General features: G+C 45.2%; 1 protein-coding gene across 1 annotated transcript in view; it reads left to right on the forward strand.

The window, feature by feature from the left end:
• The first annotated feature begins 10,118 nt into the window (after nt 1-10,118).
• Nucleotides 10,119-26,345, forward strand: part of LOC147684223 (uncharacterized) — a 31,581-nt gene continuing 15,354 nt past the window's right edge. Inside the window, exon 1 of the mRNA XM_086942614.1 lies at nt 10,119-12,350. Coding sequence (XP_086798740.1) covers nt 10,304-12,350 — 2,047 coding nt within the window. The 5' untranslated portion in view covers nt 10,119-10,303. The remainder of the gene's footprint in view (nt 12,351-26,345) is intronic.

The following is a 26,345-nucleotide window of genomic DNA, read 5'->3' on the forward strand; positions in this document are numbered from 1 at the left end:
TGACATCCTTGTACGTGCAGACTTGAATAAAGTGGTCCTACACCTCAAATCCTATATGTGGAGTTCACTACCGGGCCACCAGCCCTCATATTTGGGACGTGCATGTATTTTTTCTCATCCAACATTTCCCAGGAGCAAAGAGGAAAAACATACAACAAAGAAAGAATGAGAAATAGAAAGACAGAAAAAACGCGACAAAAGGAGAAAGCAGAAACCTGCATGTAAAGGGGCCTGTTTGCAAGAATATCACTCAATGCAGCACAGTAAATCACCTTGCTGTGCTAAACAGCATGACAGGAAAAGGGCAGGAATTCGCTGTGTTTTAAGGCAATACAGCGCATTCCTGCCTTTCCTCCTACCCTGGCGCCTTGCACCAAAGCAGGTATTCTTGCACCATGGTGCAAGGGTGCCCCATTAGCATGCAGGATTGTTTTATGTAGCAAGGTACATCTTCCTGTAGCAAAACAATCCTGACAGGCATATTCCTCTTTCTATGTGTGCTGCAGGAAGAAACGAGGAGAAATAAAGATTTTTTCCCTGTTTCACCTCTCCAAGGGAGGCGCATCTTTTTGGCGCATTCCCAAGCCTACCAGCTCTGGTAAAACTTGGAAAGCATAAAAAACCATGGGAATTGTGTGGGAACACCCACGCACTGCACAGGAACCACCTTCCCAGGGCAGAGCTACGCAATGATTTGCGCAGCGTTGTCTTACTCTAGATTTATGGAGCCACTAAGGGACACGCAAAGCGGCCTTGCGTGGCTTCATAAATCACATGTAAGGTTTGCGCCACTCGTGCACCACATTGTATATTGCAAGAGTGATGCAAACTGGTTTATAAATAGACCCCCCAGTATTCTCAAGCTGGCGCTGGCTGCAAGCTTCTGAGCAAAGCTTTGGGCACCGGCGGCCCTTGTTCTTCAACAAACTAAGCATTGGAAATCCATAGCTTGCTTTTTACCTTCACTTTTATTTCCTAACCTCCTCTCCCTTTTCTAGCACTTCCATGCTCTCTTCTCACCCACTCCTTATCCATAAGGTTGTTTCTTCGCGGGAAACATCCTTTACAACGAAACTTTTACGACGCAAAGCTATTACAACGTAGGTTTTACTACGCATACCTTTACAACGCATTACACTGGGGGGCGCTCTAGGATAGGGAATACGTTTAATTTACTATCCAACACCTTCCCTAGTGTCCACTGGGACTGGAGTTGGAATAGTAAATTAAACTATTCACTATCCAGCACCCCAAAGTGTAATGCTTTGTAAAGGTATGCATAGTAAAACCTGCGTTGTAACAGCATGCTTTGTAAAAGCATGCATTATAATGTCATACATCCTTTCTTCGCCTTCGGTTAACAGTATCCGGGTCCCTCTCGTACCGCAGTGCATTGACAATCCTTCACCTCGCTGTCTCTTCCACACTATTCCCTCCCTTCCCAAATGCTTCCAGGTTTGCCACGTGGCTCCAGGTAATGTGTGACACCTTCGGCCAGCCCTGGCTTTTTAGATGAAAGACTTTAGTGCTCTTAATTCTGAGCCAGAACCAAACCCTTCTTAATGGACTCTAAATATAAACGGCCGGTCTGTGGGCACCCATTGTGAATGGATCTTTTTTGTTTGCTCCTCTCAGGTGTTTCCTTATTCATAGATGTCGAAACTAAAAGAGCAGGTGCCCGTATCCTTCAAGATGGCACTGGTTCAAAAATGTACAAAGCTGGCGGAGGCTGAACAGCGCCATCTCGTTTTACTTGTACCGTACAATGCGGAGCCAACCGCCTCCCAGCCCTGTTTGTCTCTCAGTGGATGGCAGCTGTGGACACCATTGACATTTTTAATATCCTTTCAGCCTTTTGTCTGGCCCCACCCTTGTTTCTCTCTCGGTTGAATGCAGAACAATGGGGGAACTTTATACCTGCTGAGAACACTTGAGATAAACACCTCCTGCATGATAGTTGGTCGCGCTAGAAGGCAGAACCAGAGATCCCCAGGATCTTTGACCGAGCTGGCATTTCCACCCCCTATAGAATGTGAGAAGGTAAGCCAAGACTAGACTATCTCCAAAACCAGACCTATCAAAAGTGTCAAACCAGCCAAACATCGCAAGAGGGGGAACTAGAGTGGGGCATTGAGCATTCATGGTTGGGTTACAGTAGGCCACCCCCCTCTGAAAGGAGCCCCTACCGGGCACATGCCAGCAGGCCAGAATGACCAGTCCAGCCCCGAAGGCAGCACAAGGCCAGTTTGTTTCTGGAGACATGGGGAGGTTGTGCATGAGTGTCCACCTGAGCACCGGTGTTGGACTGAAAATTTATCTGGATGACTTCTTTTAGCATTATACGAGCTAAGTTAGCAATTGCTGCACCATTTTGTATTCAGCCGCCATTTTGTGCCCTGATCGAAATTAAGCTTCTGTCTCACACCGTCTGCCTCAGCAGAAAACAGCCTCGATTATTCTTTTATTATTCAAGGTTGAACTTTGTTGCACTAATGAATAGCTTGCTCTGTTTTTGAATGCCTTTCCTCGTATGCAGCCCTGCTTCCACTCTGAGAGAGTTGGGCACAGGGTGAGCAACTTTGAAGCTAAGTGTGTTCCTGGTCTCAGGATGGTAGCTCCTTCTGTGCCTTCTTTGTTAACCTGCTCCAACTGGAAATCTCCAGTCTGGGCGGGTCCTGTTGAGTATCGGAAATGTATAATATCGGATGTTATGTTGGTGAGGGTCAGTCCATCGGCAGCTATCTAAGGAGGCTGGTCAGACCGGACTCCACTCGAGAGCATACTAATAAATAACTTTGGTTTGTTTTCTCTATTTTCTGACCGACTCTTCTTTTGTACGGAAGGCTCAGAGGTGGTCGGGGGTTACCCGGATGGCCCTAATTGGGTCACTTCCTTCACACAAGCCCAGTTCTTTTCCCCATAGTGGAAGCTATCATTGCAAAACCTGCTCCCGCCACAGTGTATGGCTCAGAAGTCCTAAGGTGGAGCACAGACGGAGTAATTAAAAACGTAATTAATGGTACATGCCGGTGTTTATTTTGGCTGCCGGGCCATACATCTCCAGCCCAAATATGGCTAGAATTCAGATTCCAAAGGCCCGATTGGCCAGGCTCGGTGTGTACCTAAAAATGTGCCACAAAATAAAAAGAGCGCAGGAAGGTTGAATAAATAACATCTTGCGGAAAGTAGTATCCGACCCAGGCAATCACGCAAAGAATGAACATAACCGGCCACGCAAACGCTGCAAATAGAACCACTATGGGCTCCATCTCTAAGCCAGGCGGCTTTTAATAAGGCTGCGACTCAGTGGCTAAAAAGCATTCTATTCCGACAGGCAAGGCCCTACTGGTGAAAAGGTCACATGCATCGGTGCGACTGGATCTTACAGATCCCTGAAACCTGAAGTCTAGCTGAACTTTTTGGGCTCAAGGCAAAGTTGAAGCTACTGGGCTATTGACTGGGCAGATTTACCCCTTTTTGCAATTCCCCAGCCTGGTTAAGACCAGTCACTGGGACTGCTTGTGGCCTGTGCAAATATCTTAAGGTGGACACAACACACATCGTATGCACATGTCCAACACTGGTGGAAGAAAGAACATAGGGGCATATTACCAAGAGCATTATCGCCGCATTAGCGGGACTTTTTCCCGCTAATGCGGCGATAATTTTATCGCCCTTTAACCAAGCTGTCGCTAACACCAGTTAGCGACAGCTTGTAGGCGATAGCGGGCATTTAGGGGCCCACTTTGCATGGCAGCGATAATTATCGCTAATGACATGCAAAGTGGGCGTGCCAAGATGGTAGCGACTGAAAACAGTCGCTAACATCTCTAACTCCTATTAACAACTTTTGGAAATATTCGCGCTAAGCGCGAATATCTCCAAAAGCTAACGCCTGCAAAAAGCAGTTCTTAGCCATGTTATCCAATGGTAGGTGGATAACATGGCTAAGAGCATTATCACGATAATGTTGATACATATGGCCCAATGTCTCATTGAGCATTTGCATGGAACATGTTTACAAAACAGCACAATTGCTGATTATTTCACTGCACATTTTTACGATGTCTCATGGCGAACTTTGACAGCAAAATGACTGATTGGTGCCCGCTCCGATTTTAAATTGAATTATTGGCGTTGTTTATAATATTTGATGTAGGAATGGACTGATGGGTATCACTGTGGTTTTAGCTGATAAGCTTGTTGTATTTGATGTTTATTTGTAATGGTTTTAATTAACTGATCAATAAACTAATTGAAGACAGCTCTTCATTGCAGAGCAGGGACTAACCGCATTTCAGATTCAGGGTTCCCAACGCCGCCCTTACTAAGAGCCTGGCATAACTGTAAAGTGGATTTGAACCATTGTCTATAAGCCACACCAGGAGAGTTCTCATGAAAAGGGAGCCTGGAGTAACAGTAAAGTGGATTTGAACCATTGTCCAGACGTGTAGCCACACCAAGAGAGATCTCATGAAATGAGAGCCTCGCATAATAAAAAATTGGATTTGAACCTTTGCCCAGAAGTATAGCCACAACAAGAGAGTTCTCATGAAATGAGAGCCTCGCATAATAAAAAAGTGGATTTGAACCATTGTCCAGAAGTATAGCCACAACAAGAGAGTTCTCTTGAAATGAGAGCCTCGCATAATAAAAAAGTGGATTTGAACCATTGTCCAGAAGTATAGCCACAACAAGAGAGTTCTCTTGAAATGAGAGCCTCGCATAATAAAAAAGTGGATTTGAACAATTGTCCAGAAGTATAGCCACAACAAGAGAGTTCTCTTGAAATGAGAGCCTCGCATAATAAAAAAGTGGATTTGAACCATTGTCCAGAAGTATAGCCACAACAAGAGAGTTCTCTTGAAATGAGAGCCTCGCATAATAAAAAAGTGGATTTGAACAATTGTCCAGGAGTATAGCCACAACAAGAGAGTTCTCATGAAATGAGAGCCTCGCATAATAAAAAAGTGGATTTGAACCATTGTCCAGAAGTATAGCCACAACAAGAGAGTTCTCTTGAAATGAGAGCCTCGCATAATAAAAAATGGATTTGAACAATTGTCCAGGAGTATAGCCACAACAAGAGAGTTCTCATGAAATGAGAGCCTCGCATGATAAAAAAGTGGATTTGAACCATTGTCCAGAAGTATAGCCACAACAAGAGAGTTCTCATGAAATGAGAGCCTCGCATAATAAAAAAGTGGATTTGAACCATTGTCCAGAAGTATAGCCACAAGAGAGTTCTCATGAAATGAGAGCCTCGAATAACTGTAAGGTGGATTTGAACCATTTTCTAGAAGTATGGCCACACCAAGAGAGTTCTCATGAAAGGAGACCCTGGAATCACAATATAGGTGCACAGACAAAATATCGACTACAAAATATCGAATGGACAAAATATCGAGTTAAAAATATGGACAACAATAAAATATCGATTACAAAAATATCGTTGGTCAAAATATCGTATAAAATAATGATTAAAAAATATCGAGTACAAAAATATCGACTCAAAAAAATCGATAATATGTAGAAAAAAGGTTAAAAAAAATTATTAATAGTAATATAAATTGTAGTTAATGTTTAGGAGCGGGATGTTGGGTTAATAGGGGATAAGGGTGGGGAGTAATTCAATAATAATTAATTAATTAATATATGTTTGTAAATATTTGTAATTAATAATTATTTGGTAATTAATTAATATTAATTAGTTAATTAATGAATATAATTTTGTTCATATTTTTTATCAGTAATTAATTGGTAATTAAATAATATTGATTAGTTAATTACATTAATTAGAGTAATTTATTTATATATATAATTTTTAGTTATTGTTAATTAATTAATTGGGAAAAAAGAATATTAATTATTAAATTAAATAATTACAGCTAATGTGCTAATATATTTACTTTATTGTTATTGTTAATTAATAATTATTTGGTAATTAAATAATATTAATTAATTTTGGGTAAAGGAGTATTTTTAGGGTTCAGGGTCAGTTTGGGGTTTTTGGGTAAAGGGGTATTTTTAGGGTTCAGGGTCAGTTTTCAGTTTTTGGGTAAAGGGGTATTTTTAGGGTTCAGGGTCAGTTTTCAGTTTTTGGGTAAAGGGGTATTTTTAGGGTTCAGGGTCAGTTTTCAGTTTTTGGGTAAAGGGGTATTTTTAGGGTTCAGGGTCAGTTTTCAGTTTTTGACTAAAGGGGTATTTTTAGGGTTCAGGGTCAGTGTTCAGTTTTTGGGTAAAGGGGTATTTTTAGGGTTCAGGGTCAGTTTTCAGTTCTTGGGTAAAGGGGTATTTTTTGGGTTCAGGGTCAGTTTTCAGTTTTTGGGTAAAGGGGTATTTTTAGGGTTCAGGGTCAGTTTTGGGTTTTTGGGTAAAGGGGTAATTTTAGGGTTCCGGGTCAGTTTTCAGTTCTTGGGTAAAGGGGTATTTTTTGGGTTCAGGGTCAGTTTTCCCTACTGTTGCACCCACTGGAGTGGGAATAGTAATTTTAACCCCTACGCTATCCAACGCTTTCCCTACGCTTGCACTCTTTGGAGTGGGAATAGTATTTTTTACACTTCTGGTATCGTACGGTAATATAATAGTATCTTATTTAATTATAGTATGTTACTATATATATATGTTTTAACAAATAAGATTGTAAAAAATTATTTTTATTATTTAATTATTATAAGTTAATTTAAGTATTTTTAAGTATATTTTAGTAATTAAATTTGAATATTAATTTAAATTAACACTGTTTTTAATAAAGTTGATATTTTTTACAACTATATTATTGTAAACGATATTTTGTACTCAATATTTTTGTACTTACCTGTTTGTAGATACAAACTCGATATTTTGACTGTCGATATTTTGTCCACGATATTTTTGCAAGTCGATATTTTGTCCCTCAATATTATTTCAGTGATCCAACAATATAGTGGATTTGAACCATTGACAAAACCATAACCTCACCCTCAGAGCTCCGACGAAGATAGACATACAGCAGTAACTCAACACCCATGACGTCACTGAAGTCTAGACTTTCTGTTCGTTTGCTTAAAAAAGAGCAGGGCCAGCGAAAGGCTGGGAATCTCGTTTGTCTTTACCAGAGGATTTTTACCTGGTGCTCAGATACCAACACAATAAATAACTATTTTCAGGTACTTTGTGGCAGATTCTAATTTTGGAGGGAAATGAAAAACTTTAGTGATTCAGAACAAGTCTCCCCAGTTACAAACCATAGAAAGTTTTGTTTTAAAAAGTATGTTTATTGACTAAGAGGCTCCTCTAAGGGAGGAAGTTGCAAATAAGTAATGCCTTGAATAGTTATTACATTTGTAGCAGCGGAAAGGCATAAGACATGATAGAAAACTGTCATACACTTCTGAAGCATTATTAAAAAAAAGGCACCATGAGATGCTTAAATGACCAAAGTTTTGCCCTTGCTTCAGCCTCGTCATCTACCTCAACACACAGAGAAGGACATTAAGCTAACCTAGATCAGCAAATATTGATTACATGATTGTTGACAATTAATTCACTACTTAGTCTTGCTTTATTGTAAGTCTCCAAGGAATCCCCTTTTTGTGGGGTGGTAGCAAAGGAGAGACATTATAGAGTGTTTTTTTGTCAAATCTATGTGCATTGATTGTCAGTACGCTCAATATGGAGTAAAAAATATATATGGATTTAAATATATAAATGAAGATCGAGGGCATTTTCTGCAAATTCAACGATGCGTAGTGCATTATGGGTGAAGAACATTGGGAGAGCAATGCAAGCAAGAGTAAAGGGTATTTATTTTACAGGGATTTGCAGATGTGTTTGTCTTCCTCAGGTTCTGAAATCTCTAAAAAATAACAAAACTCAACTCTATGTTAAAAGTAGGCCTGGGCGGTAAATTTTGTTCCGCTCGCGGAAATTGCGATAATTTGACATTTTCGTGTTCCGCTGGAGAGCGTGAAAATGTCAAAACGTTCGCAATCTGCAGCAAAACTGAAGATTTTTCTTGCTCGAGCTTTAAAAATGCTTTCTCGCGCGCGCGTACGGGTCCCTGCGTTCTCCGACGAGTTTTCCTATGTTGGATTGTTGGTAGCCGGTCGCGCTATCCTGCGTGAGTTTGCGATCGCGAACACGTCAATCGAGACCCCGAACAGGAAATAAGCATCTCGAGCGGGCGGGACAAGTAAAAACAGGATGGCGACCGCATGTGCAAGTTGGCGAGACATTTTTCAACGCGATCAAGCAGAAAATATCGCGAACAGGCGGGGGAAAAAAACTTCCACGTCTGCGATATTTCCGCGTGTTTGCGGGGATTTTTGACATTTTCGCGATAGTTTGCAAAAGTGAATTTCGCAAATTCTTTCCACCCCTAGTTAAAAGTCATTCTTGAGTTGGTTGTATATATGACTTTTCTTTGTGAGGTGCTGCAGAGGAACTCGTAGTAGGTGCCATTTTAACCCATACAGCTTTGCTTAAGGGTGAATTGGGTTTCAGTAGGATTTTACCCAAAAGCAAAAAGAACATTTGTTCTTACCGATTGGCCAGACTTCTGTGGGTTGGTAGGTAAGGCCAGTTTTCAGGAACAACAAAAGTGCCCCCATTTTATACCCCCTCAATATCTTCTTCATCACTATATATTTACAGGGTGTGTCCACAGCCCAGAGGTTCCACAAGTCACACTGAGGTAATGTTTGCACTGGGAGCATCCATTCTAGCGAGAATATAAACATTGTGATGGCTGATGAGGGATGCGACCTGATCTTCCCTTTGTTAGCAGACATAACTCGAGGCAATGGGACATGTGATTGCAAGATGAGGCACTTGCATAACATGATGTCTTGACAGTGTCACAGCTGCAAGACATCCTGCATTATGCAGGCTGTTGAGTAACACACCTGGCTGCATCTATATTGAAGGGAGCTAAGTGTTTGGATTTTAAAAATTTGACGTGATGCTTGATGGTGGCTTTCCTCGCGTTGCACAATATTCGGTAAAATATGCAGTGTGGGTAGAGCAATGGAAACGTTACACTCAAACATTTTCTGTTTTTTTCAGATATAACATTTCTGATGTTAGGTTGTGCTGCATTTTTTGCTTATAAAAATAAAGACAGAGAAATGGGTTTCAATAAAATGCAGAATATGAGAAAGAGCTGAGGTCTTCATATAGATTTCATCTAATCTGTGTCGATCTGATTAAGGGGGCGGGAGCGAATCAGGTTGCATTCCCTGGGCGTGAAGCAATCAGCCTCCTCGTTACAGTTGCCTATCTTGGTGAAGACAACAGACAGCCAAGCAACTTCAATTCTATGTCAGTCCACGGAGGCTCAGATTATGCTTCTCTTCACTTTACTGACATAAACAGCAGCCAATAAAAAACTTTAAACTGGCATGACCCCGGAAGGACAACCCCCTCCAACAGTATGCACCAATCACTATCAAGTCCACTGTATATCTGTCCATGTTTATCAATACGACCTCCTCTTTCTTTGCTGCTGCAGCAGCGAGTTAAGTGCCCTTCTATTTTACTTCTTTCTTGGGGGTAATGTGTGTAAGGGCGGTGGTTGTAGACGGCGCGCGCGCGCGTCAGTGATGATATGTGCTGAGCGGACCTCCGCTCGTGGTTGAGGTGTTTTGGTGACTTTGTGTTATTGCCTTTTTTCAAGTTTTCTTGTTTATTGGCCCGCGCGGGCGTTTTCTGTTTTCAGCGCGTAGCGCGACCGGCGGTGTACCGGTAGGGGGCGGTGGAGCAGGAGGAGGCAGACGCGAGACGCTCGCGCGCAGGAGGCAGTCGAGCCCGGCCCCCACACGCACTGCGCATGCGCGAGGAGCCGACTTTCGTTTTTCACTTTACCGGCTCCTCACGCATCGTGCTTTCAGACTGCATCAATCCTGGCCTCAGTAGAACGCTAAACGGAGCGCATCCGCATTAGAGCTCTGCTCTAGGGGAGCTTACAGTGTGCAAAATAGGGGTCTCCTTCCACCTAATATTCAGCCTCATTGCCTGTAGTGATTTTGGGTGTTTAAGTCTGTGTGTGTGTTGGAGGCTCCCCTGGGCTACTCCCCCCCCTTGAAGCTCCTCCACACCTCCCTGCTTCAGAGCTATGGCGTACTACGCCGAGGAGGATAACCAGTGGGCAGAATACGATGAATATGTAGACTATGAGCCACAGGAAGAGCATTTGGAGGAGAATTTGGTAGAGGCCCTGGATTCCCACGTCCAGGGGTCAGTGAAGACTGCACTAGTCCAGGCTCTTAAGCCTTTTGCTAAGCCCCTTAAAAATTATGGAAAGAGAAAGTTCAAATCTGCCGGGATGGGCGGTACCTCTTCTCAGTCCTCGGCCCAGGTGTTGGCCCGAATGGCCAGGAATGTCCTGAAGGACCATGGCTCAATGGCGAATGACACGTCTGGGGATTCTTCCCCGACTCCGCCGGATTCATCTGATTCGGAGGTGGGATCAGTGGCCCCCAGAAAGAGATCTAGGAAGGTGAAGCACACCCAAAAGGCGGACGATGGTCAGGTACCCAGGAATCTTCTTTTTAACCCAAACAATATTGTGCACCCTCGGTCCACTGAGTGGATACCGTGCCCTGAGGTGGCACAATATGTGAGCAACAACCTGCGTCAGGGTTTCGATAATGGAGTGAGGGCCACGTTGCGCTCCGAATGCCCCAGGCCATCCTTGACAGGGAAGGTGGCTGACACGCCGGATTTAGATCCCACAATGGCGGCGTTTATGCGCAAGTTTGCGAAGGATCCAAAGAAGGGGCTGGATAGAGCATGGAGAGGTGTCCAGGACAAAATGTTGGATGTCGCCGGTCCCCTAACGAAGATTCTGGACGCGGCGGTGATAGCCAAGGATAGGAATGTGCAGCTGAATGTGTCGGAGGTTCTGGAATGGGCACAGCGTGCCATGTGCTTTTTAGGTAATGCAAATGTGGCCGTGTCTACAGAGCGGAGGCGCTCTTTTCTTATGAGACTTGACTCCCAGCTGGCGGAGATGGCCCCTTCCGAACCTGGTGTCCTAGCTAATGGTATGCTATTCGGAGACAAATTTGTCAGGGAGATGGGCAAATATGTTGCCACCTTCTCTGCATTAGACAGGGCCCAGTCCAACATCAAGAGGGTTCTCCATGGTGGTGTTTTTGATAGGGCCGGACGCCCAAGAGGTCGAGGGTCCGGCCGAGGTTATGCACAGACCTCACGTGGAGCAGAGCAGAGGGGCAGAGGTAATCGACGCCCCAACTTCTACCCCTCCCGTGATAGAGGAGGTCGTGGCAAGGGGCAAAGAGGAGACTATCGTGGACAACAGGCGAACTCAGGAGACTACTCCTACTCAGGTACGACTTCTATGCCCATCAGAGCATATGGTGGGGGGCAGACTGTCACTTTTTCTCCACAGGTGGCGCCAACTTACGAACGACCCTTGGGTGTTACAAACGATACAGGGTTTCCACATAGAATTTTATGCCTCCCCGATGCAGCGGCGGAGACCAGGCCCACTGTGTTTTTCCCAAGCAGAGCAGAGTTTCATCGATGCGGAGATATGCTCCTTGATCCAGAAGGGGGCGATTGTGGAATCCTCCCCACACGAGCTAGGCTTCGTCAGCACCGTCTTTGTGGTCCCGAAGAAGGACCAAGGGTATCGACTGGTGTTGAATCTCAAGGAGTTCAATGGCTGGGTCGTTTATCGACACTTCAAAATGGAGGGGATACACCTCCTGAGAGATATACTATTGGAACAGGATTGGATGGTGCGTCTGGATTTAAAGGACGCCTATTTAGCAGTGGCCATCTATCCCCCACACAGGCGGTTCCTGCAGTTTCAATGGCGCGATCGGTGGTTCGAATTTTCCGCCATGCCCTTTGGACTGTCGTCCGCCCCATGGTGTTTCACCAAGCTGATGAAACCCATCGTGCAGACGTTGAGGGAACGGGGTGTTCGCCTCATTATTTACCTCGACGACATCTTGATCTTAGGTCAGTCACCGGAGGTGGTGTCGCTCCATCTGTCGTGGACGATCCACCTCCTTCAGGACTTGGGCTTTCTCCTGAACATACAGAAGTCGATCTTGCAGCCTTCTCAGGTGATGGAGTTCCTGGGTTTCCAGGTGGACTCGGTGAAAGCTCAATTACTCTTGCCCCTCAAGAAGAGGGTGGCGGTGAGGAAGGAGTTGAGGAGAGCGCTTGTCTCTCCGACAATCTCCTTGAGGACGTTGGCACGCCTGGTGGGGCTTCTGGCTTCTTCGATCCAGGCGATCTTTCCGGGTCCTTTGCATTACAGGGCCCTGCAGCGTTTGAAGGCCTTGCATTTGCGCAAGGGACTGACCTATGCCCAACAGATTTCTCTTTCTGCGGAGGCACGTACGGAGATAAACTGGTGGTTAGCGCATATGGATGCGTGGAACGGCAGAGCCATTTTCGCGGCCACCCCGGAAGTGGTGATAGAGTCGGATGCCAGCCGGTGGGGCTGGGGAGCCCGTTGCGGCTCGGTGGAGACCGGGGGCCGGTGGTCCCGCGAGGAGTTGAGTCTCCACATCAACTGTCTGGAACTCCTGGCGGGTTCTTTTGCGATCCGCACTCTGTCCCCTCAGGGAGTTTCGTGTTGTATTCTCCTCCGCATGGACAATGTGTCCGCGATACGCTACATAAATCGCCTGGGAGGCACCAGGTCGCGTCTCCTAGCGGAGATAGCCAAGGACTTTTGGCATTATTGCCTGGCCCATCAAATTTCGGTGACGGCGGAATATATTCCGGGGTCTGCCAACGTGACGGCGGATTGGAACTCTCGATACTTGAGAGATGCGAGCGATTGGAGACTGCACCCTCGAATCTTCGGGGCATTGAACCACAAATGGGGTCCGTGTGTGGTAGACCTTTTTGCCTCTCGGCTCAACAGGCAACTTCCCCAGTTTTACAGCTGGCGCCCGGATCCCTTGGCGATCAGCTCGGACGCCTTCCTTCAATCGTGGACGACGGGCATTCTGTATGCGTTTCCTCCTTTTATCATGATCCCGAGAGTTCTGGCTCAGGTTCGGAGGCAGAAAGCGGAATTGGTCTTGGCCTCGGTGGTGGTGGATAAACTTTAAACTAGCATAATCTGAGCCTCCGTGGACTGACATAGAATGAAAAATTGTCTAGCAGACGCGACAAAGAATTTTCAATTCTATTAAGGACACGGAGGCGAGGATTATCCCACCCGGGCTTGCAGGATTGTATTTCATGCAATGTTATATGGTTGATGAATTCTTGTACCCACCCGAATGATTGTTATTGGCTTGTTGTCTTTCCAAGTTTGGGAATGGCCATTACGACTTATGTTCTTGTTTCAGGAGATCAGCACAAGCAGACATGAGGTGAACAGTCTATGCTCTGGAAATCTGTGACGTGGTGCAGGAGGTGCCTTCCTCGACGATGGATGCGATGGTTGCCACGTTGGCCTCCGGTCTTGTTGGACTGATGATGTGTCGCAAAGAAAGAGGAGGTCGTATTGATAAACATGGACAGATATACAGTGGACTTGATAGTGATTGGTGCATACTGTTGGAGGGGGTTGTCCTTCCGGGGTCATGCCAGTTTAAAGTTTTTTATTGGCTGCTGTTTATGTCAGTAAAGTGAAGAGAAGCATAATCCTCGCCTCCGTGTCCTTAATAGAATTGAAAATTCTTTGTCGCGTCTGCTAGACAATTTTTCACTCCTGTTTTAAAAACCCTTGTATTCCTTTGAGACTGAATGAGCCAATAAAACGTCGTGTACAGCATGCCCATGTGAGAGCCATTCATCCATTGGACCTCTTTTGTTTCTCATGCCTCTATTCGCTACTGACATACAGGGCGGAGACTGTAGCCATCTTTGAAAGCATGAGTTGAGTAGAAACCTCATTGTGCAATAATTAATAAACATTTTTATTTGAATGTTGACTATATTATCAACATTTCCACGTGAAACCTACCTTGCATATCAATATATGTCCATGGATTGCTTTTTTCATGTTTTTCTCTGTTCGAATACAGGACTATCACGCTTTACTCTGAGAGGGAGCAAAGGCTCGTGAGACCACAGATGCTTTTCCACCCTCTTCCCCTCCTCAGTGGGAGCACGCCTGGTTGGCAGGTGGACCCTAAGGGGAGAAGTGTCTAGATGGCCACGTGAACTACTTACCTTTGAAAGCAGTAGGATAATAGAGCTTTCCCTTGTGTTCCCTGATGCAAAAGACAACACTGAGGTAGAAATAAGAGAAACTGAGGAAAACTGAACTATATGGCATAGTGGCTGAGATCAGCCAGCATAAGTGCATAGGATATCGTAGTGTGATAGCAAAAGGTAAAAAAAAAAGGCCTGGTCAGTCCAAATTGTCCAGTCACAGCACCAAAGTCTCACAGAGGCAACAGGGAGAAAAAATACCCCAAAGAACCTAGGGGCATATTAGCAGGAACCTCGTTAAAATTATCGCTGATTTATCGGCAAGAAACTGCCGATAAAACGGCGATAATGGGCTTGATAATATGCGTTATAGAATTCCTATAGAATCCCCGGTTAGATGTGCAGGACATCTAACCTGGGATTCTATAGAAATTCTATAACCCATATTAGCCAGCCCATTATCGCCGTTTTATCGGCAGTTTCCTGCTGCTAAAACAGCGATAATTTTAACGAGGTTCCTGCTAATATGCCCCCTAATTTGTTATTAGTGAATAATGACATTCCAATAGGAATTCACAGAATCTTTACAAGTAACAGATCATTTTGGGGGATTTTTCAAAGACGATTGTTAAAATCCTGTTAAAGTGAAGCAGGACATTACTATTAAATAGATAAGACAATTAATGTAATTTCATATTAAACTATTCATTTGGCCACATAATCATTCTGTGCCTGAAGGCTAATGGATTAGATGAAATAGACATACAGTCTTCCCAATTTTCCGAACTGACTCTTTTACAAGGATTTGGCAGAGGACAGCGTCGCAAGTCTTTTTCCTGTGCTGCCCTACAGAAAATCGAAAGGGCAGGTATACAGCGTATTTACAAGGTACCTTCCTGCACAAAATTAATCCATGGAGGTGTTTTCCTCTTTCTATGTGTGCTGCAGAATGCAGAACATGTAGAAAGAGGAAAAACTGAGGAGAAAAAAACATATTTCTTTTTATTTAGCCTACCCTGGGGAGGCGTACAGTGTTGATGCATTCCCAGGTTTACAGATCCATGAACATCTGGGAATGCTTCAAAACTCATGGGTGTTGCGTGGGAACATCCCCCGCAAAGCCCATGGAACGCCGCCCTGGCGCAGTGCAAGGCAACACAGTAACTTGTGCTGCGTTGCCTTACACCATATCTACGAGGCATTGAAATGCCCTGCAAAAGTGGCTTTGCGTGGCCTCGTCAATATGAGTCCGCACTTTGCGCTGCCGGAGTTTTATAAAGAGCGACACTTCAGCGGTGCAAGGGGCTTGTAAATAAACCCCTTAGTGTTTAGTCACAAAAGAGTTTTAACACATTTTGTTTTCAAGAAAGGGCACATTTTAGTGTATCCTGTACTCTTTGAGAGATATCAGGGATAGCCAACTTCTCGCATCATTCGTTGGTTATGTGATGATGATTCAGAGTCAACCAACACAGCAATTCAATCAGCATCACAAGAAATGTATGCCCAACCTCACATCTGTGATTCCATCACATACGATGGAGCCTCAACTCAACAATCACCAGATACAATCTCCATTAATGCCTGTCTATCAGGTGGAGACAGAACTTATTGGTAACAATTTATTTGTTTTGTTTCGGTCATTGGTGTACCAGTTGTGAGCCATTTGTGGTTGTTGACTGTGGGGCAATTTCTCAACAGTTCTAAAAGAGAAGGACAGCGGGTGTGCTTGACATGAGAAGCAATGTGAAAGAACACAACTGTTCTCCATGGAAGGAGACGCGAGGGTTTACTCTGCGGCATGGAAGGAGACGCGAGGGTCTACTCTGCGGCATGGAAGGAGACGCGAGGGTCTACTCTGCGGCATGGAAGGAGACGCGAGGGTCTACTCTGCGGAATGGAAGGAGACGCGAGGGTTTACTCTGCGGCTCACCAGTGGAAATGGGTTCAGTAGAAATTATGTGAAAATTTGGGCAATCCGCGATGTCTCCTGAAGACTGTTCCCAGTGGAGAAGGACCAAAGCTGAATGGCGTTCGGCAGGTACGGATCTCAGGTGGGATGGTCGGCAAAAAAATAATGGACTGAGAGGCAACTACGAGTAATTACCTGTGACTGAGGTTAATTCAAGAATTCCACCCATCGCGTTATTGTTCTCAGTGCAACGCTACTAAGACCAGGTATGAACTGCAGGGTCCAGCATCAGAGTTTGTGTGTGAAGGACAGGTTTACTCATTTCCACTTCAGTAGACTCATTTCCATTGTCAGCAACTGATTTTTAGGATAATTTCATTCATCTTTCCGGTTCATCTTTCGCCGCCGATATTCAACAGTAAACCCTGTCCATCGCATGGACCATCTGGCCCGGCACCTTGGTCCAAGTGGATCAGTGAAATGTTGCACCCCTGGTTCATCAGACAGGGTTCAATTGAAATACAAATACTGCAACATAGGATTGGGGTAGTTATCATCACAGCTAGAGGAAGTTTAAGTAGTTACATTTTAATTGGGTGCAATTGTGACCAATTTGGATTAATTTGGACTACCTTGAAAATGCATAGTGCAGAAGCAAGAGGCAGGCCGTGCACTAGACCTTGGCTTTTGCATACCAGGGCCCGCATTACAGAACTGCCCTGGGGGCACAACAGGCATTTGCACCCACTTTGTGTCACCCGTTGGGTACTTTGGTATCACAGAAGGGGCCGCAGACACTCGTGTGGCTTCTTTTGTTATACAGATAGTTCTGGCACGGGTGTGGTGCCAACGCTAGCTCAAGATCGCATAATCTTATTTGCATGGGGGAGTGGCCTCATGCAAATGAGGGAATCTGTTTACCCGTGTGCCATATTATGGATGTGAGCGCAGATGTTACATAGCTATTATGAGGCGCACTGACGGAGCGCCACTAAAAGGCGGTGCAATGTCACTGCACCCCTCAATAGCAGCCCCCTGCGGCGGGTAGGGCGTACTATAGACCTCCCAGACATCTCTTTTTTTAAAGTGCAGGTGGGTTGCGCGTGCACAGTTAAACCCGGGGCGGTCTTGAATGCGCCGCTCCATATTTCTCTTGAATGCACTGCCCCAAAGACAGCACGAGGTCGTGGCTGCCCTGATGGCAGTACACTCAACGTAATAGGGTGCACTTTCCCTGTTTGCGCATGGCGCCCCCGTTTGAAGGTGCACCCTGGCGCAAACAGAGAAAATGCGCCTCAAACGTAATAGGGCCCCTTGTCTTCAAACAGTGACCCAAATGCTTCTAATGATCCTGAATTTTAGAAGGCTTGGTTGTTAAATTCCTCCCTTCCTAAAACTAAAGGTCTTGGGTTTTCGCAGTAACCCGCCCCACCCTGAATTAAAGCGGACCGGGCTCAACTCAAAATATAGGGTAGTAGGGCTGGGCTAGAATGTCTCAAAGAACATCATGTTACAATAAAAGCAGTCTGGAGAGACAGACCCCGGACACTCTACCTAAGACTTAATCATGGAGGAAGTAGCCTTATTCCACCTTTGTTGAATTTGTTAATTACAGACTTAAAAACTTTGAGCACGTACAAAAATTCAATCTTTTTCAACTGCAAAGTAGCCCAAATAAGGAACAGACTGAAAATTACGTCTTAGGCCAGAGGTGATCTTCGCCGCCAGTACTTGGCTGTTCTAGAATAATTTAATTAGACCGCATTTAAATAACTTGAACTTTAATCCAAGCCCAATTAAGATTCTTACAGAAAGTTTTAAAAGTTATTGGTTCAGCATTCTTGCAAACTATCTGTATATCAATACAATGAGGAGTTGTTCCGGCAGGAATTAATTCTGTTTCAGTCACTGTTCTCCTGAAAAAACTTGCCTGCTCCAGTGAAGTATGCTTGATGTACCTGTGAGCATCTCCAGCAAAGTCATGACGATGGCGATTTTACAGATTCTTCGGCGAATCAGGACCATTTGCTCCTTTCTTTAGCCTTCGTCGCGGTTTCAGTTCTACGCATCTTTGGGTGGGCACTAGTAGGTGGTGGTTTTCCACCTTTGATCCTTTCATCTCCCACAACAGCCTTTGATACTGCGGATTATGCATCATCAGGCGTCTTACCTTTCACTGCTGGATCCAACTCTTTAGAACTTGATGCCAACGTGGTGTACGGTGAACCGGCTTGTTTGCCCAGACAAAAGGCGTGAAAATTAAAATGTTCCACAATAAATAAACACCAAAATGTGTCCAGGGATTTACCAATCTTCTCATGACCTGATAAATTATATCCACCTGCCTGGAGAGCAATCTGACCAAGTGTTAAACTTAAAACGCGTCTCTTTTTGGTTCAATGAAAATTTATTCACAAATTAAATTCTATGGTATTACTTTCCATAATACATTTCAAAAGTATTACTCTTCTTGAGTGGTAATATTTGTGCAAACAAATGATACATATTAACCGTAATTTATAATCTTGAACACAACAATATGTCAATAATTGTTTCAAATATTTGCATCATTTTGCATTAATATTACCAATATATGTACACCTTTATCAATTGCAATTAATCCCTCCTTTTACGGACTTCAGTCAGACATTATGTGCACAGTTTCTAGGTGCATCCTTTGATATTCCCATATACCCCTCTTTTTTCTGTTTTCCATAATCTCCTGCCCAAGTCTGTTATTTATTTCCATTGTTATCCACACATCTGCCAGCATGCTTTGCACAAGTCTGTATTCGGTATCTATTGTAGCTCATGTTAGTAGCTTTTCAAGTATTTATAAAATGTATCCAATATCTAATTTCTCGTGTTATCCTTGTAGCGACATAGGGTCATATTATCAAGAATGGCAATAACATTATCGCCGATTTAGCGGCAGGAAACTGCCGCTAAATCGGCGATAATGTTATCACCGTTCTTGTTAATATGGCCCATAGTATCCAGTTTGGCCACCCCCCCCCCCCATGTTTCTTCGTCTCAATAAGGAGGATATTCACAAGAACTTATCTCCGATTTATCCCACCTTAACGCATCAAAAGTGGAGATAGATTTAACACCCCATTCACAAGCTGGTGCAAACTGCAGACATCGCCTGTATTCCCGCGATAACTGCCCCAAAATTCATCTCCACTGTGGACACACCATGACGGCCACAACACCCACTGCAACCAACTCAGGCCTTCCATCATCCCCAGGACCCGTGCCCCCCCCCCCCACCAGGGAACACCACAGAGGCAGCGTACACAAAGACAGCGGACCCACCTGAAACGCACATGCCGCCCGCAGTCATGCAACTCACAACACTGCCAATAGACACGCAGCACAACTACATCCAACATGACACACAACATGCCAACCGACCAGACACAACAACACGACTTCACTGGGATGCCGACCTTGACATGCCCACAACCCAGCCACGGAATGGCACCAAAGACACACAATAGCAGGATGTGAGTGAAGGCATGGAGCAGGCATGTGCGAGAACGGCAAATGACTAAGGAATGTGGACCTACCCAATGCCAGGTGTGGCGTGGAGGTGCCCGATTGACCACAGAGTGCAAACCATGTAAATGGCCATGTGGAGAGCAATAGCTGGTGCATGGAGTGTAGTGGCCAGTGGACACTACCATGTCCCCACAGGCTGTGGGGCAGAACGTGGAAATGTTGCACGTTACATCGGCCCCTGCATGGACGTGCATAGTGGGTTGGACCTGCATACGAAAGGCCTGTGTAGGGTTGGGACAAAAAGCCTGTCACACTGGTCTTGGTTCTCATTCGGAATGGACCACGCGTCAGCAAGGGCGGTGCCTCACGGCCCTCCATGAGTCCTGCGCTGAGCGCGGCGGGGCCTGCGTCCCTGAGTGACTGCTGCACCCCAGGCCGCTGGTCCCCAGACCTGTCATGCCTGCCCCAGAGCACCAATGAGGCTCCACTCACCTGACTATACTGGCGTGTGTTAAAGAGAGCCCACCACGTGCCGGTGCAAGCTCCAAGCACCAGTCCCACAACCTCTGCTTCGTCCCAGTAGGTCCCACATGTTGAACTGTGTCCTGAGTCCTCAATGGCAGTGACCCCAAGTCCGTGGCAGCGGCCACAGCACCAGACTCCCTTCGATCAGTGAGGCATAATTCCATATGGCAGGCCTGTGACACATGGTGCCACTTACCCTTTTCAACGCCAGCCGGCCACATAAGGTGCCACTAACCCTGTTTAACGCCAGCCGGCCACACGTGGATGAGGGCTCAGGCCTACCCTGCGGTCCAATACGTCACACATGTGGCTCTGTGTCTTGGGTAAGATGTGGAGGAGTTCACACAATTGGACATGCCTCATCGAAGGCGGCATCCCCTAACAGCACTGGTTCCACTAACTCTGTGCTCAATGAGTCATGGGCACTATCTGGTAGGACCTTGGTGGCGTCTGAGTCCATGGCCTGGTGGCTTCCTGCATGTTCATCTGGCTAGACCGGACTTGGTGTCCGACATGTGTCTGTTCCATTCATCTCCACCATAGTGACTGTTTCAGCGTGGTCCTGCCCTCTGCATCATACCCTGGGGGTACACCTCCCACTGTCCACCGATACACTCTGCGACACGCTCCTTTTACATCTACGGAAACCTGCTCTACACTCGTGACCCTGCCCCAGTGACCCGCAAGTCAGCATCCCATGGCGGTTGGCCCGTTAAGGTCGCTCTGCATCCGGGGCCACTAACTCTGTACAGCACAAGTCATGGGGTCTTTATGGTGGAATGGTTGTGACCTTTGCGATGTACACTGTTGTCGATTTCTGACTGCACCAGGCAGCCCTTCCCGGCTGGTGTGCACACACCCCACAAACATCCAACACAGGTGTCTCTCAGTATGTGTGCCTTCTAATGAATGTGGCCGTGCACACATGCCCATAGCCATTCCCACCATCTGAGCAAATGTCTCGGTGTGGTCATTGTGTCAGCATGATGGGCACGGCCCTGCAAAATCACAGGGTGCTGTCTTCAGCGGACATTACCATGTCACCTCAGCGTTGGCAGTGACCCTGGACATGTAGCTTTGCACGCACCCCCCTGCATGCACAAGCGGCGTGTGCTGGTCCGGCATACATCAGGTCAGCGCAGGGGTGTGCTGATTCAGCAGGGGGAACAGGGCGTGGCTCGGACTTGGCCTTGGGCAAGAAGTGCGGTAAGTGTTTCTCTGTGTTGGGGTGTAGTTGCCACCAGGGCCACAGTAGTCGATGTAAACTGTTGCAATGTAGCATGCACCAAGAGGGTGGGCCCCCACATACGGGGACATTGGTCTACACTCACGTGGCCGCACACCTTTAAAGGCCAGCATCACGGTTTTCCCAGGGTCGCAGACATCCCACCAAACCCACGCCAGGCCCTGTGCATCTCCTGTATGCATGCAGATGGTGAAGTTACTGTAGGGAAAAAAGGTCTTTTTTGTGAACTTTCAGGTAGTAGCACATCTGCAGCTCCGAGCAGGAACTGGCATGTGGCCAGCGCCCCCTGACAGATACAATAGCATTTGTTTGCGACTCCCACACTATGCACTGCCCGAAGGGAGACCAATGTGTACACATCCCACACGCAGTAGTCCATGGTCGTAGTTGGCGTGTGTGATATAGCCTTCACACGTACTCCCACCTCACCCTCGGCCTGCACCTGTTGCACAAATACACTGCGCATTGCACCGAGCTGTGACATTTCATCCACAGGACTGGCACAGGGGCAGCCAGTGCCTCTTCTAGCAGAGCCACTGATGCAATGGCGGACCATCCCAGACACATGCTCATATCCAGTCATGTGGACCTGTACCCTGCACATCTGCTGCATGTACTAGGGGCACTGCCATTGGCCGTCTTGCGGATCAGTTACCGGCTGAGCTTCCGCCCTGCAGACGTCACCTGGGTTCAGCCTGTGTTGCATTGTCGCTCGTGCATATTCGAGTGGCCCATGGATGTCTGCCTCTCCAACATAACGGTAGCTGACCTGGATTATGACTTGTGTGTGTGCCCCCTGTTGGCCCACGACCAGGAGTGTCACCGAGATGTCCGTTTATGGCATGCATGGATGTTTGGTATGCAGGCTGGACACTGGACCTGGGAGATTGCACGAGTCCTTGTGTGCAGTGAGCACATTGAGCCACTACCCGATTGGGCTTTGGTGCAAATTGGGACCAGTGGCTGGAGTCAGCACATCTGTCTGGGTCAGCTGATGGATTACGTCAATGACATGTCAGATGTGGTGGACGACGATCGCTCATTGGAGATGTTAGCCTATCCAGCTGTACTTGGATGTGACCCATTGCACGTGTACTGACGCCTGGTTGCATGTTGGGTATCTGGTCACATGTCCCAAGTCGACAGTAGACATGTCTGCATTGGCCTGAACTCATGATCCGGCGCGGACAACCGACGCAGGTTGGCACTGACTTGTGTTGGTGATGGGCTCCTCTGAGGTGGCAATGGGCTCTTCCCAATGTTCCTCATTCAGACGTGCTGCTGTGTTGGTCTGCCTATCGTGGCACTTCTCTTGGCCGCACTGACACACATTTGTTGATAAAGTTTCCGCTCTTTCACTTGTCTCCAACTGTGTTGTGTCTTGATTTGTATGCCAATGTGTGTGTCATAGACTCTCTGGCTCCCTGCCATACGTGCATTGCTACCCCACAAGGACTGTGGGTTTGTAGGTGTGCATTGTCATGTCCCTCTTTCGTGCTTAGCCAGATGCGTATGGCCGTTGACCGGCACCAGGCGGGTGCACTTGTGTCCTGTGTTCTGTTGTGCAAATGTTGGTGTTTGTGCCACATTGTGTTCGAGGTTGGGGTGCTCTGCTTCCTATGCGTGTGTGATGCATTATGTGTGAGATGTCCCTTCAGCTCTGATTTGTTCACTCTTCTCCCTTTCAGGCAGTGTGGATTTCACTTCTATGCTTGTTCAGAGGTGTGATGTTGCTGTGTTGTGTGACTTGTGCTCCTGGTTGGTGTTGTTACTCTTGGGCATGGTTTGTCTGCAGTTGTGCTGTGCTTAATTGTGCAGGTGTGCCATTGTGCCCATCTCCCCCGTCCCCCTTTCCATGCTGGTTCCTCTCCCTGTTGCTGTTGTGTCTGTTGTTTTGGGCAGATTGCGGTCCCCGAGACCTGCCACCGTCTCCAGACTGATGTGGCGGACACCATTTCCACCATGTCATCCACCTTCTGGTGTGGCGCTGGCCTCCCACCTCCGGTGTGCATTGCTGACTTCTCATTGTTGGTGTGTTTCTTATTGTTTGTGCCTTTTGCATCATTCCGGATGTTCTGGTTTTCTTCCATTGTCCACCTCCACTCTCAGGCTGCATTCACCTTGTCTAAGATGGCTTGCCATGTACCATGTTTTGTTGCCAATGGGGCTTGAGGGGTTGTATGCTGGCTTGGGTTGCCTACATTGTTCTTGGCTGTTGTTTTCTGTTTGAATTGTCTATTTTTTTCAGGCTTTTGTTGTGCTTATTCCCGCCTGTTGTTTGTGTCACGGGCCTGGCGGTTCTTATCCCTGCTTTCTTCATCGTGAATTGGCTCTTCACACATTTTTTTGTGTTGTGGTTCGTGTTTTTATCTCCATCGAGGTGGTTGTATCGGGGACATTGGCCCCGGTTTAGACAGACTATCGCATGCTACCGCCTTTTTATGAATTCTGCGTTGACACAGGGTTATTTTCCTGTGATCGGCTGCGATGTGTAAAGGTGCGTTGGCATTTGTTGGTGAGGTTTAGCACACGTTCTTGTGAATATACCCCTAAATGTTTCGCCATGTCCACTTCCTCGCTCGCCATTATGATCTCCCAGGCCTGGCATTTTATCTGAGTTATATTGTGCATGTAGTTATGTAATATCCTACAATGGTTTTTAATTTTTGTTTGACATTTAAGTTCCCTGAAAGTTATTTTCCCAGTCTACTGGTGTTCCCGAAACAGACCAAACCACAGGCATTTGATACAATGCGTATCATTATTACTGTCAAAAGAAGGGCTGCCTTCACCAAGAGCGGATGTAGCACAGTGTCCAACTTTCTGACATTGTGACAATGTATTCAATGTGACAGGGAAAGGCTTCCTTTTAGCTGCTTCTAACCCTTGTTGTCCTTGCTCTGTTCTCCAGAGTTTAGTGTTTGCTTTCATGATGCTTCGCGTTGAGCGACACATGGTGTTTATCTGTAAACATTTGCGAGAGTCTCTTATCCTGCTTTGGCATTGGCCAATGTGTCTTTCATATTTATCTTATCTCCATCCATAAACACTTCCTCCTCAGCCTCAGGTCTCCTTCTGTTTCCTTGATGGTATTGTTTCTCTCAACGGTTTACGGGCCTTTTCCACTGCTGGGGATACGACACTTCCCGGGCAGTGGCGGGCTGAAGGATTTTAATGTTTGACTCCTGCCGCATAATCCCCATGTGAGGTACGCCAACGGCAACAATGATGTTTAGAATAGCAACAACAACAACAAAACTGCAGCAATAATAATAATTACAACAAAACTACAGCAATAATATTAACAACAACACAACAGCAGCAATAATAATAATAATAATAATAATAATAATAACACCTTAGCTGCTTCGAACGTTCAGCGCCCAGTGCTGAACGTTCGAAGAACGAATGCTGGCCCGTCGGCCAACAGTCGTGCGCAGCACTAGGGAGGTAGCGCTCGTGACGACCGTTGGCCGACGGCAGCGCTTAAGGTGATAATATTAATAATTATAATTATAATAATAATAACAACAACAAAATTGCAGCAATAATAATAATAGGGATAATAATAATAATAACAAAACATCAGCAATAATAATAATAAAGATAATAATAATAACAACAACAACAACAACAAAACGGCAATAACAACAAACTGACTGCAAAAATAATAATAATGATAATAATATTAAAAATACCAGCAACACCAAAACTGCAGCAATATTAATAATAATGGGCCCGATTCACAGAATAACCTTAAGACTCAATCCTAAACTTACTACTGTTTTGGTATTCACAGATTGCATTTACTACTTTTGGTATTCGCAGAATGAACTTACTACTTTTGGCATTTACAGAATGCACTTACTACTTTTGGTATTCACAGAATGAACTTACTCTTTTCGGTATTCACAGAAGTTAGGAATCCTAACTTTAGGACTCCTAAATGCCTTCTGTGAATACCGAAAGTCTTAAAATTAGGATTTTTCTCAATTTAGTAGTAGTAAAGTTAGGACTCCTAACTTTAGGACTCCTAAATGCCTTCTGTGAATACCGAAAGTCTTAAAATTAGGATTTTTCTCAATTTAGTAGTAGTAAAGTTAGGACTCCTAACTTTAGGACTCCTAAATTGCTACTGTGAAAACCAAAAGTCCTAAAATTACGATTTATCCCAATTTAGTAGTAGTAAAGTTAGGACTACTAACTTTAGGACTCCTAAATGCCTTCTGTGAATACCGAAAGTCTTAAAATTAGGATTTTTCTCAATTTAGTAGTAGTAAAGTTAGGTCTCCTAACTTTAGGACTCTTAAATGCCTTCTGTGAATACCGAAAGTCCTAAAATTACGATTTTTCTCAATTTAGTAGTAGTAAAGTTAGGACTACTAACTTTAGGACTCCTAAAGGCCTTCTGTGAATCCCAAAAGTCTTAAAATTAGGATTTTTCTCAATTTAGTTGTAGTAAAGTTAGGACTCCTAACTTCTGTGAATACCGAAATGAGTAAGTTCATTCTGTGAATACCAAAAGTAGTAACTTCATTCTGTGAATACCAAAAGTAGTAAGTGCAATCTGTGAATACCAAAACAGTAGTAAGTTTAGGATTGAGTCTTAAGTTCATTCTGTGAATCGGGCCCGATAATAATAATAATAATAATAATAATAATAATAATAATAATAATAATAAAAATAATAATAATAACTAATAATAATTATTGATAATAAAAATAGCAACAAAACTACAACTAGAACAATGATAATAGTAGTAGTAGTAGTAGTAATAGAAGTGGTAGCAATAATAAAAATAATAACAGCAACCAAAATAATAATGGTAGTAGTAGTAATAAAAACATTAATATTATTATTAATAATAAAAATATTACAAATAACGACAAAAACAAGTATAAAAATAGCAGTAGTAATAGGAGTAGTAGCAGAAGCAGAAGCAGTAGTAGTAGTACCAACAGTAACAATAGTAGTAGTAGTAGTAGTAGTAGTAGTAACAGTAGCAGTAGCAGTAATAGTGGTGA

The sequence above is a fragment of the Lissotriton vulgaris genome, chromosome 11 (assembly GCF_964263255.1).
Source record: "Lissotriton vulgaris chromosome 11, aLisVul1.2, whole genome shotgun sequence".
Classification (NCBI taxonomy): domain Eukaryota; kingdom Metazoa; phylum Chordata; class Amphibia; order Caudata; family Salamandridae; genus Lissotriton; species Lissotriton vulgaris.